The sequence below is a fragment of the Lucilia sericata genome, unplaced genomic scaffold, assembly GCF_015586225.1.
Source record: "Lucilia sericata isolate MDLA Ls3-8-SP2 unplaced genomic scaffold, ASM1558622v1 Contig000031F_arrow, whole genome shotgun sequence".
In the NCBI taxonomy this organism is placed as follows: Eukaryota; Metazoa; Arthropoda; class Insecta; order Diptera; family Calliphoridae; genus Lucilia; species Lucilia sericata.
In genome coordinates this window covers 660,131-674,265 of record NW_023994069.1, presented here as the reverse complement: position 1 = coordinate 674,265, position 14,135 = coordinate 660,131, and the positions used below count along the sequence as shown (strand labels likewise).

Genomic DNA, 14,135 nt, shown 5'->3' with positions numbered 1-14,135 from the left:
ACAGTCTCCCTATAAAACCCAGTCGAAGAAATGACAAATTCCCTTTATAAAACCTAGAAGTCTATGAGGGTTAAGTCCCGCAATTTCCTCCAGTTCGTCATGGAACCTATTTCCCAGCTATTTCAAGATTCTGTATTATAGGATCATAATTATATGATCTATCGTCTCAAGCTCCTCTACAGCTTCGCATAACCGATATATTACTGGCAAAGGTTCTAATTGAGCAATGCCCCATTATCATCTTTATAAGAATCATTAGACTGCGTTTATCCAGTCCTATAAGTATCTTGGTAGCTCTCACGTCAAGTATTGACCATAAGGTCTTTGATATTTTCCAATCCATTCTCTCGAATATGAACCTATAATACTGACAGATGGGTGGTTTTTCCATCCTAAAATTCTACATTTGAAACAGGGTAAGTTACCCGGAAACTTAAATCGAAATTCAAAAAACGTTAATAGAGTTAATGCGCCGTATGTAAGGTGAAATCAGAATACGCAGCTTCACAAAGAAAAAGATATAGTAGTGATAGTTACATGATTAGGTAAGTATGTCTGCTGCTTGTACTATTAAGTTGGCATATGTAAACATTGACATGTTCATGAAACATTATTGTAATGAAAAATGGTTAGGATATATGGGAAGTTCGTGATTCAGTGAGAGAACTTGTGATACCCTTAGGATTATTCATCCCTACTTGGGTGGCCATGAGATATATCAGTCTACGCTCTTGTAGAACGGGACAGTCATACAAAATATGTTGTACGATGTTGAACGATTATTCTTCGTCTAAATATCTTCTTCAATAACTTTTAAAAGTACGTACAACACATACAAATTTTCACCCGGAAGTTTTGAAAAGTCTGCCAGTACATACATTTTATCATCCATCACACAAGTTTTTTTGCTTCTAAGTTCTTTATCGAATTGCGATCTGAAATTTTCTGAACTTTATACGACTTGAACCCAGTATTAGTTTTGGCACTGCGCACAGAGCATTTAACTTTACGAGCTGATTTTCTGATAGAAGTGTTCGGTGAATGAACTATTTGACTTCTTTTGCCTTCCCGATTCTGGTTTTCTTTAAATGGTCAAATCTTCCTTATAATGTTAAATGGCTTTTTGAAACAGTGTGACGATGAAACTTCAGATTTTTGTCTTTTTTTTAAGTCCATATTGAATATTATTAAAGTTTTAATTATTTTTTCGCGCACTACTTCTCTTTCTTTTTAGACCGAAATAACAGTTGATTAAACAAATAATAATTTGTGCGACCAAGGATCAATTTTTGCAGTCCTTAAAAAGCTTTGACGAAATAGTATCATGGCCCAATAATGTCTAGGTACTTTTCCATGACAGGTCAGAGTATTTCTACAAGTGGTTATAGTGGATTTTGAAGAATGCCCTTGTGTCCTTAAACTGAATTTCGTCTAAGCAGGGAAAGGGAGCGAGTTCAATTAAGAATACATTTCAATCTTATCACGTCCGAGGTAGGATCTTGAAAGACTTAATGGTTAACGTCTCGAGATTTAGTTCTCGGATGTTTCTAGCAGCCCTATCGAAAGTTTAAATTACAGCCTGAAAATCAGTAAGTGCTGGCATTAAGTAATATGATGTAAAACAAGACACCAAGCTTATTGGATACAATTTTTTTTGAAATGTCAATGTAAATTGAAATCTCGTCGTCCCGAAGAACAATGTCTGCTGCTGATTTGGAACGTCCTATCAAAGCTTAATTAAGCTTGTAATATAATCCAACTGTTGTCCCAATTTGAATTCGATCATATTTCAAAGCCTCTGACTATAGTATATAAATATAAATTATTTATTATTTTGATAAGCCTTCGTCAAGTTTGAAATAAGCGTTAACGTGTTGAAACATACTAACTTAATTTATTCGCAAAAGAATTTATTTATCAAAGCTCTGAAGACATAAAACATTTATATATTTACTAGAATGTTAGTATTATATACAAAAAAAAAACATTTTGTTTGAAACACACATAATGTATGTGAAAAACGTAAAGTTAAAAAAAAAACAAAAGCAAACTTAGACATAAAAAAACACAAATAAATAGAAAACAAATAAGAACAAAACAAACAAAAATATAAAAAAAGATAGTAGATAATATAATTTATTGTAATATGAATGATGTCAGCATCTTTGTAGGAAATAAAAACAAAATGTTACATTTAAAATTAAAAAAGTATTGTGAACTTGTTTCAAAATATGTACCACAGACAAGAACAATACATTCGTTCATATTCCCTGGTTCAATGGCTGCCACTTCTTTTTTTAACCAAATAATATTACAAAAAAATTTCTTCTCTTTAAAAATATAAAATTATATTTATAATTGTTATTTACTGAAAGACTAATGGCATGTAGTTGTGTGGACGGGCATGTTTTAAACAATTTATATATTATAGAAGAAGAAAAAATGCCATAATTTTTGTTTTTTTGTTATTATTTCAAAAATTAAAAACATTAAAAAAATGACTTGTACCAAACAAAAGAGAGTAATACGCGTAACCGGATAAATTCAAGGTTTTTAAAATTGTATAATTAAATTTAATAGGTTTTTATACACATCATACAGTAAGAACAATTATATTGGGACAATGAATTATTGTGGTTTTTTAAATTATAAACAAGTATTAAAATTATTTTATTGCAGAATATAGAAGAATATGAACAAAATTTAAAATATTTCAGACTTTTTATAATTTAAATATATTTTAATAATAAGACAATATAGAATAAAGCATGTTTGGTAACAGGTTTGAAACAGTAAAAAGCGCCAACTTTATTTATTTGTAACTAGAGCAATGTTGATCTCCTATTCCAATATATTAGTATTTTATTGAGTCTTTTTTAACATTTATCTAATTCTTAAAATGTATAAATTGCTCTTAATTTTTAATCCTTCAAAATCCTATTTCGTCCGAACCCCAAAAAAGAACGTTAAAATATGGAGTGACGAAAGACCGCATTGTGATACCTTTCAGAGAATATAAAATACCATGAATAGAGAATAATAAAGAAAAACAGAAAAAGAGAATGAACTGGCACTAGACTGCGGCCCAGGAGAATAAACTTAATTCTTAAAAGTAAATGTAATCCGATGTCCATTGAGATTCCTTAATTAAGAAAACCAGAAAAAGAGTAAGGATGGCACTAGACTGAGGCCCAAGGGAATTAACCTGTATTCTAGGACAGTGGAAGATGATGTGATCAACTGTCTCTCGTTCCTCGACATACTTTCGTAATAGTGTTGGTATAGTGTTGTCCCTCTTACTGACGAAAGCCCTAATAGAACAATGTGATATTATTATACCTGTGAGAGTCATAAAACTACATCTATTTAGTCCAATATGTATCCAATTTGCTTTCGCATCAGCAATACTGTGCAATCCATTTTACTATTCCAGAACTGATATCAACTCATAAAAGTAACAAATGCATGGTCTTAACCTCCTGATCCTTCCTTGTGAGTCAAGATTCAAATCAAATCTAGGCAGTTCTTCAGCTTTCTCATTACCTGGTTCATTGCAGTATGTTGGTACCCCACATAGCCTTATTGCAAACAGTATCATAATAACACTTAGAGAATTTCTTCATAATCTACGACTATGAAAGAATGCATCGTATGTGATATTAATGCTTTATGTGTAGCCTGACTATCGACTGACCACACACCACAGATCAATGTGATTTCGAATCAGTTCCGTCGTTTTCCAGATTGCTAAGAACTCCTCATGGAAGATACTACACTATTCCTCCGAAAGTCTGTAGGACTTTTTTATTTATGAATTAGCAATGTAGATGTAGTATCCATCTTACAACCTCTTGCCGGTCTTGCGTCTTTCTATACCTTTTCGTTCTTTAAGACTCTTATCAAACAAAACATTTATGTATAAGAATGAAGTTATCTACCTTAATATCACAGATCGTAGATCAGTAATTTTGTTTTAATACTAACGCTACTTTATCTTCATAGGCAACGATCTTTAGATTCAAAAATCCATAGAATGGTGTTAGCCGCTAGTAGTCGCAGAAGAGGCGATAAGTCTTCTGCTAGTAAGCATGCAAACTATACACATCACCAGGAAGTCTTGAACTCCTAGCTCTACAAGCCTCAATCTTTTATTATTAATTTCTTCCTCAATATCAAAAACCGCGGCTAATTGCATCGAATTTACCTTTAAGGTAGGCCTGTTGAGCACTGCTGATGAGGCGAGTATAAATGTTAACTCTTAGAGATCTATCAGTCTCTCAAGTGTCTTCAGTACAAATAATGATAAGCTAATACTTCTAAATACTTCGAGTTTTGGTGACTCGTCCTGCCGGACTTGGGTATAAAAATTACCCTTAAAACCCTAACACAAAAAAATTATTAGCAATTTCAATTTGACTCTAAAGAATGTATTAAAAAGATCCATATGTTTCTTAACTTATTAATTCCAATTATAAAAATTAGTGTCAGGAAAATAGGACAGGAAGCCACAGTTGTGACAGATATAGTATTATAGACAGTGCGCATGTATACAACATAAGGAAAAATAGCAAATCTATATCAGGCAAAATGATTCTACTCCCAAAGTATAAGAAACTCCGTATTCCCAGACCATTGTCGATCTAGTATGCCCAACTACTGACTATAATTATATATTCAAATATATCTCGTCAGATATTCTAAAATGCTAAATTCAAATAGATTAATTTTTATACTTCTGCCTGAAAAATACATAAAAAAATCTTACATTTTTAACAAAATTTAATATCGAAACTATATTTGCTATCACTGATATTTTAAATTTAATTTAAACGCATTAAACATACAGACATCGAATGGTTAAAACAATAACGTCATAATGCATTAATTGATAATAAAAATAGGCTTGTGTCGTAAGATTATAAAAAAGCTATTACATTTGTGGTATCGATAAAGTCCGCTCCTTATATTATTAGCACACATAATAAATCTTAATTTTAATACATTAAAGCACGAAAAAGAAAAGAAATATTAGCATTGATTTAAATTATTAACTTATATCAGACATCAATGGAAATTGTGAAAAGTTTAAGATTACCTACTGTATTATACAAAAGTGGAAAGTTGAGACAAAATAAAATACACAAACTTATTTATTACGTTCTTTCGGCAAAACGAATATATCGAATTTAATATGTGTTTATCTACGTAAATATACAATCAATGAGTTATATACACATGAGTTTAATTAAAAAACACATATTTTTTGTATTTTGCCAAACCGCTTTTAACCAATCAATTACTAATAAAAATTGTATTTTAATTAAAAACAAGATTTTTAAATAAATCTATAAATAATCTGCAATCGAAAAAAAATAAATTAAAAATAAAAAGTTGTATACAATTGTCTGTTTATCATGTTTTTTTAAAAACTTTTATCTATTTTTAAGTTTTTAATCCTTTTGGAGATATTTATTATTACTTATAAGGAGGGAATTTATTAGAATTAATTTATATATGTACGTAGCGTGTATACAATATACTTCAAATAAAGTCTTATTGAATACAAAACTGAAATAATTCAAAATTTGAGATTTTTAACAAACCATATGCATATCTCAACTAACTAATGTTTAATTTTTACTTTAATTTAAATTTACATGAATAACATATTAACCTTTACTACCTAAGTCTGGTTATATTTCAAATTCCATTATTTGTTTAAAAGTTATTTAAGAAATTTTAAAATGCCATAAAGCATTCCAAGCAGTTTTTCTCGAAACTACCTTTTTTTGAATTATACCATTCTTGTAGTAAATGAGCCCTACTATTACAGTGTTTTATTATGTCCAATGTCTGTAAACAGGATTGAAGTCGAAGTGCTTTATGGAGTACCTGCCGTGTTGGCCTATCTCATGGTGGTCTTTTTCAACCACCGGGTGAGCTTTGTGACGACTCACCACCGCCCCTTCAATCTTCAATGAAGAAATCAGGTGGCAATTTCTGTACATGGCTAAAGCCGGTCCATGTACAAGCACTTTGCTCAAGTGTTCGAGCTATCTAATCTCTGACCATTGCTGCCCCGTTGTTTAAATTCCGAGCTGTAAAACATCTCTTCCATTTACAACCACGCAGATGGGATGGCCTCTGTTGATTCGGCAACAACACCGTAACCGCAGACGTAACCGGTAGACCGAAGTACGAATCCATCAAATAAGCCTAGACTTTGTTCTTACTCACAGTGACACACTGTGGTAATTCTGATATGAACAGAGTTTACTCTGAACATATCTGGACAAGGAAGGAAAATTCAATGGTATCATTTCTATATGATACCTTTCATCCATCATCATACAATCCAGCACACTTCTCATTCATCCGACACATTCATAAGAGAAAAACATACGACACACTTATTCTAGGTAAACGGGTGTGTGAGGCCCGCATACCCCACATTCATCCCGTACCATATACAATTAACACCAACTCATTCCCAACGCTTAGTCCCACAGTCACTCCTCTGTGGGGTATCTGTAGTTTCGGCAACAGCACCGAACTCATCCCGAAATATTGACTTTACCTTACACCAGTCCTTTAACCGCCACTTACTCTTCCCGCGAATTTGGGTTTAAACTACAGCCACTACGTGGATCCCGAAGGAACCTCAACCAACTGACCAGCCAGGCGTAGTTTCGGCAACAGCACCGAACTCATCCCGAAATATTGACTTTACCTTACACCAGTCCTTTAACCGCCACTTACTCTTCCCGCGAATTTGGGTTTAAACTACAGCCACTACGTGGATCCCGAAGGAACCTCAACCAACTGACCAGCCAGGCGTGCAACTGGCCACCAGAGTTGGTCAGTTCCCAGATTATGTGGTTCTGTCAAATCATACCAAGAACAAGCCGAGGAGTGAAGTGACATCACCAGTTTATAGTTCCGGCAGACTAGAGGTACTGGTAGCACCTCTATACCCCCGGATTACAAAACACCAAGATGGGATCTATCATCAAGGAAACATGCCCGCGGGGGGGCTCTGTAAACAGGATAAAGAATGATATTTCTCTAAACTTTACATGGAGTAAAAGTGATTTTCCAAAGTCCGTCAGTGAATTGTCTAATCAATTCTTTCTGCCGCCATCTTAAACAGTATTATTGAGTAATTAGCTTGCCTGGTTAGGCTCAAAAAAATACTTATAAATTGTACACATATGTTTATACTCAAAGTAAATTAAAAGCAAATAAAGTTATTACTTATAAACTTTAAAATTTGTATTAAATTGAAAAATTAAGTGGAATTTTTTTAAAGCAAATATATCGTGAAATAAAACTTTTATCTGTTCATATTGTTGCTAGTTTTTATAATATTTCAAAAATGCTGATTTGATTTAATTCTTTTACTTACTCTTCTTGAACCTCTATTCCACTATCATCCATATTTGCTTTGTAGTCTGTGTCAGATCCAAATCCAAAATTCGGCTCCACATGTTCAGACAATGGTGTTGGCGTTTCAAATACCAATGTCTCAACCATGGAGCCTTTGGAGGAACCAAATGATACCCTGTAAAAAAGAAAAACAAAAACAAAACTTTAGAATGTTTGCAATATTACAAACTGCAAAGAAATCCTAGAATAAATATACATATCTATGTGTGTAGATATACTTGTTTGATTTTAAACGCAATTCAAATAAATCAAAATTTAAATAATTAAAATCTTTCAACAGTTTGATGTTTTTGGTCTTTAAATCTTCCCTCGAACTATGTAGTTCTGAGTTCTGACAAATTTGAACATAAAATATTGATTAAAGAAGGGCTTTCAGAATAGTTACATAGAATGAATTTCGACACTAAAACGCTTTCACAGAACCAGTTTCGTAGATTAAAATTCGAGCAAAAATTATGCTTTTTATAACTATTTTTCCTGGGAAATTATATTATATTTTTAATAAATAAACATTATAAAGGATTATAATGAAGAATCAGAAGTTACAATGAAATACTGTAACTTGGCAACCATTACAGACTTTTTTCTGGAACGCAAACTTAGGTTATCTGCTTCTAAATCCTCGGTATCACTTTTCACCTCTTGGAACAAAAAAGTAAGGGCTCCGTCGAAGGACGTATTATCCCCACAGTTCAAAACCCGAAAATATTAGGGGTAGTCTTTGACAACCTCATTCACTTCGCAAGGCACGCAGACTACATCAATCAAAAGGTTCGAAACAGAAACAAGGTCCTTAAAGATTTAGCTGGCACCTCTTGGAGTATGGATAAAGAGACGATTGTAGCGACATTTAAGGCTCTCTTCTCAATTATGCTGCCCCAGTATGAACCTCTTTCCTCAGTGATACCCAATGGCGAGGTTTACAAACGGCTCAGAATAATCCACTTCGTATGTGGATCATGAACACCCCCACCTGCGATATCGGATTGTGATAGACAATTACACAGGAATTCTAGAACCATCTTGGCACAATTAAGAGCCGGCTGGTACAGTTTTCTCAACTGCTACCGTGAACGTATCGTTCCAGTCACTTTTAATCGTTGCCCTGCCTGTCATCCAAGACCTCATGACACGGTGCATTTATTCAATTGTCCCGCTAATTCTACAAATTTGCGCCCCATAGACCTATGGTTAAGACCGACTTAGGTGGCGCAGTTTATCAAGCTCTCCCTTCCACCCACAGACACAAACTCAAATAATTAAGTTTTTATTATTCAAATTTCAGGAAAGAACTATCGGCCACAGTCGAACTGTTACAACAACTGTAACTGCTGACAAACCTAGCAAAGTGTCTACACAATATTTTTATTTCAATACCAATTTAATTTTACTGTTATTGCCTTTTGTAATGGTAAAATTGTGAAATAAATTGTATAACAATTTAATTCAAGTGCTTGATTGATAATTTAATTTTATTTAATGTCAAACAACATGCAGTTTCGTATGTTTGCAAGACAAAAATAAAATTAATACATAGAATAAAATGCAACAAATGAAATGCAACAATTTCAGATATACATTCAAACATTTGTATAAAGTTTAATATAAGTAGTTGAGTGTACATCTGTCTTTATCTATATGTGTGCTTGCATAAAGTTATTTGAACTTTTAAACAATTTCTATCTCCAACAACAACAACTGCAACAAATGCAAAGAATATCCACAGTAATATGTTATTGTGTAAATAGGTAAAAATAAAGACAAAATTAAATGACAACAACAACAAAAATAAATAAAAAACGCAAACTAAAAAAAAGAAACACAGTAAAACAATATATTTGTATATAGTAGATAATATGTACATATATGTAATGGGTTAAAGACGATCAAACATACACAAACATAGATACAAATTATTTCTTATTTTCTGCATGTAATTTGTAGATATTCATGCGATATGTAAGTTAGTAAAACTGTGTGTTCAGTTTAATGTAATTAAATAAAAAAAAAGAGAAAATAAACTGAAACAGAAGAAAGCAAAGATGAAGACGATGAAACAAATGAAATACATACATATATATTTATATACAAAATGCACTCGAACTTAAATACATACATACATTTAATGCAAAGGTACGTAGTAAATTTCTGGACAAGTGCCAACGAGTTTAACGGAGCACAAACAGTGTACCTATTTTCCCTCCATGAAAAAATTGTATTTATTTTTCTATATTCTACCAGACACATTTCTGTTCAAATACCCATTATTGTGATGTTAGTATGGCCAACTTAAACCTAATGTCAGTCAAAGAATACCCTACAGCAAATGTTTAATTAATTATAAACTTGCAAGTTTTCAAAAGAAAAACCTCGAATATTAAACAATATGTTTTAGGAAAGAAAATAATAGTTAAATCTAGTGTAGCTTTATAGTAATTTATAAATATAGAACATTAGAAATGATATAACGTAAAACTGCAAAAGCTTAAGAAAAAGTTGTTTTGTACATACATACATACATACAAACGTATTATACCAAACAGGAAGTCTAATCCCAGCAATTAATACAAACTTCTCTACAAGAGTTACAGCAAGATGTTGAGGTTTTTTAAACATTGCTCTTAATTATTAGTCACTACTTTTTCCTGAACTCTTTAAACAAATAATTATTTTAATAACTTTAAATTGCAAAGCGAACTAAATGGATTTTCAAGTTTTTTCTTCCTTTTTCCCAAAGCTGATGAATACGTTTTCTGTTGGAGGAATTACTAATACGAAACCAAATTTGGTAATTCGTAGTTTTAAACTTAAATTCAATATTCTTTTATTAAGACTTGATAGTCAGTTTTAAAATTATATACAAAATTGTTTCTTTTATGATCCAATATAGAAATAAATAAATCCAAAGGCATTACATGCTTTCAATGGACACACTGCACGAAAACATCAAGATCGGACCCTAATTTACAAAAATTATAATCGAGCCAAAAATTTAAAATAGACTTGAACGAATTGCAATAATTACACGTTTTGACAAATTAAAAACGCATTATGACCAATTGTATTTTGATTTTATTTATTTTAGTTTCTGAAAGATATTCTAAATGTTACACATAACATTTTGGTAATTTTTCAGATACTATACAGTAAACATAAATCAAAATAATAATATATACAGATCCATTTCTCACATATATATTTTAAGTGTATTAAATTTCCCATATAGGCTTTAAATGAACGTCCGAATTGAGACCAGTTTTAACCGGCTTCGAACAATCTCTTTGTAATATAAATCTTAAGCGATGCGAGAAAAAGCAACACATACAATACTTTACACCCCATTATTATGTAGACTATATAAATTGAACGAGCAATCAAGCGTAAGTACCAACAACTTGTGACGAGGTGCGATTCGTTTCAGTGCACATTATTACTGTGACATTTAATGTAGCAAAGAGAAATGTAAAAAAATCAAAGACACGACAATGATGCAAAGACCCTTTAAAATTACAATCTTAGCATTTTGGTTTTTTTTGAAATCATCTTATCTTTTAGAGAAAAAAAATACTATTAAGAAAGAGAAAGTCTTGGCAACAGTAGCAAAACAACGCAGAAACAGAAACAAATATACACCTAAATATTAGTACATATAGTAGTTAAATCAAATCAAATATGTAGAATCGAGGAACGAATACTAAACGCATACAACGAAACATATAATGTAAAATATTTATACAAATAGATAGAGAAATAAAAACACATGTGGACAAGCAAATAGTTGTGGGATTAAATTCTATTTTAAAGTTTTTTAAAGAATTTGTATAAATTTATTCTATATGAATAACTGCTCTAAAATAATAATGAGGATAGAAATACATATAGGCATGAAAAGGTCTGAAATTTAGTTTTTTGAAATTGTTTTTAGTGTTGGAATTAGTGAAAATCTACAAAATTATATTAATTGAACACAAACTTTAGGATCCATATAAAAGATAGGTAAATAGTTCTTCAATTTCGGTAGCATTCAGACTAATTTAGTTAAATTATCCCTTGGAGTGACGATGGTATTACATATAAAATTTACCAAATACCATCGTAAAACTCCAATGGAAACGTCATGACATCACCTATTTTTCGTTTCACATGTGTATGTACCATATACGAGTAATGTAAATAATTGTGCTGTGGCATTAGAACTTGTACAAACATGAACTCGTAAATGCAAGCATTCATAAATAAGTATGTGAATAAATATTTGATGTGACAAATATTGTAAAAAAACAAAATGCTAAACAAACCTTTTTAAACCGACTGTTTTATTTGAACCCAATTTGCTTAGTTTTTGTTTTTTAGTTGTTGTTGTCATCGTTAGGCGGGGATTTGAGGAGGTGTTCTGATGCAATGACTGTCTATCACTTATATCGGAATCTAAAGCATTCACTGTCATTTCGTTTGCGGTAACAGCATCATCTGAGAACAATTCGTCATTATCAATGCTAACATTTACATTGACAACGTCATCGCAGCCATCGCGGCGATCTAAAGCACTACAACTTCTGTCATTGTTGGCATTGTTATTCAAGCTGAACGAGTTGTTGTTATTGCTGTTGCTAGTGTTGCTATTCTGGCGTTTAATACGTGGAGGTGGTGTAGGATTTGCATCGTCGTTTAACAAATGGGTGCGTTCATCGCAGGATTCGGCCACATTTGCCAGTAGAGCATCAACCTCTGTTGGTTGCTGTTGCTGGTGCATTGAATACTGCTCTCCTCCACCTGCACTTACACCACTGATCGCACTGCCACCAGTGTTATAGGATGAATTCAGTCGTAAACTTAAATTTCGTGGTGGAGAAGGCACTTGTTGTCTAACACTGCCGTTTTCACTCATTGGACGACCATTTGAAGCCGTTGTTTCCTGAGCAGGTATAACGTATGAAAGCATTAAATCACTGTTTGCTTTTTATTTTGTTTTCTAAGGACGTTTGCTTAGCAGGGATGGTTTCCTTCTTTGTCTATTTTTTATTTTATTTCTTGTTATCAGCTTTTTGTTTGTTTATTTATTTACCTTGCTCTTCACTTTGAGGGACTACAACGTGACGTAGTCTTACATATGTACATACATACATATAATTTTATGCTATTACTAGATGTCAGCGACCGGAAGAAATCTCATTTCCGGATTGACGACACAATTAGTTTGTTTTTTCCTTTTCTTGGTTAATCGTTATTTAAAAGTTGTTTAATACTCAGTCTCCACAGCCAAAAGGCGCATCACTACTCAGTCTTTAGATAAAATTTATTTAGATTTTCTGTAAATATTCCAATTAATACTATTTTATTTCTTTTTTCTTTGTTTAATTTTTTCGCATTTTCTTCTTTTTTTTTTTGGTTTTTTGTAATTGTGCAATTCATATATCTTTTAGGTATTGGTTTTATTGCATTCCTCCACTATTTCGCATACACTCAACTTTGTTATAATGCGCCTTTTGTTTTTCTTTTAATTTTCCTTCTGATTGGATTGTGTATAATAAAATGCCCTTTTTAGTTCAGGCGCAAATGAATTTTATAAATAATAATTTCTTTCTTTAACTTGTGTATTTCGTTTCAGTCTGTTAGGAATTACTTGCGAATTGTTCTTGTTTATTATATTTAACATTTCACAAAAACATGCAAATTTGTTTACAACGTCAAACACCAAACTTATAAATTTATTCTCGTCACACAACAAAAAAATTCGTTTTGATTTTTCAATAATTAGAAACAGAGCCCTGTGCCGACAAATTTAACGGAGGCGGCGGCGACTGACACTAAAAATGTCGGCGGCGGCTTTAAATCGACTGGAATCCGTCTAAGTTTCAGTTATTTTAAACGATTTGAAATAATTAGAAGGGGAATCCGAGAGATTAAAAAGTGGAATTTTGAAAGAAAATATTTAAAAAATGTTTTTGTAATACTATTTTATACATTTCTCTCGTTATACAACTCATTTCCACGAGATTTGTTTTTAAACTCACGAGAACTATTTTTATTTCAACTCTTCAATTGTATACCCTTCACCTTTGTGAGAATTCATTTAACTACATCAAAAGATTTAAGAATTAATTATTAATAACAAAGGGAATGAGTTTAAAAAATTGTTAAGTCTTCAAAAGTTTAGGGAATAAAATATTTTAGACTCTAAAATTTAGAGCATTTATAACATTTGTTTTTCGAGCATTATTAACAAAAATAAAGTATTTTCCGTAAACGCAAGAATAATGCATGGCATAATAGTTCTGCCATGAAATAGCGCAACATTACTAACAATTTCTTAATTTACAATCTTCCCAGCAAAAGTATTCAACAGAACTCGCCTGTCACATTTTTAAAGCAAAAAACTTTAACAGCCGTATCTGCAAGAAGAGCGCCATGTAGATAATACGGATTAGATGAGTACGAGATGACAAAAATTAATTTATTTTCAATAGCGGTTGGCGATAACATGGCAGCCAGTAGTTCCCAAAGAGGCCATCCTAAAGGCATTATACACTAGTTCCATGGAACGTATACTAGTTCCGAAACTTCTTAGAATCAGTTTAAAAAAAATTTTAAAAGTTAAAAATTCATAATTCATATTTTTATCGAAATTGAAATCGCATTCATATGTACATATTAGGATTCACGCAATATTTTTTTGAAATTGTGATATC

The 14,135-nt window shown here is 31.9% G+C and overlaps 1 protein-coding gene across 1 annotated transcript in view; it reads right to left on the bottom strand.

Moving 5' to 3' along the window:
• LOC119611439 (J domain-containing protein DDB_G0295729) overlaps positions 1-13,202 on the bottom strand; it is a 33,265-nt gene extending 20,063 nt beyond the window's left edge. Inside the window, exons 1-2 of the mRNA XM_037967016.1 lie at positions 11,745-13,202; positions 7,406-7,561 (exon numbers count right to left, since the gene is read on the bottom strand). Coding sequence (XP_037822944.1) covers positions 7,406-7,561; positions 11,745-12,388 — 800 coding nt within the window. The 5' untranslated portion in view covers positions 12,389-13,202. The remainder of the gene's footprint in view (positions 1-7,405; positions 7,562-11,744) is intronic.
• Positions 13,203-14,135: the final 933 nt, after the last annotated feature.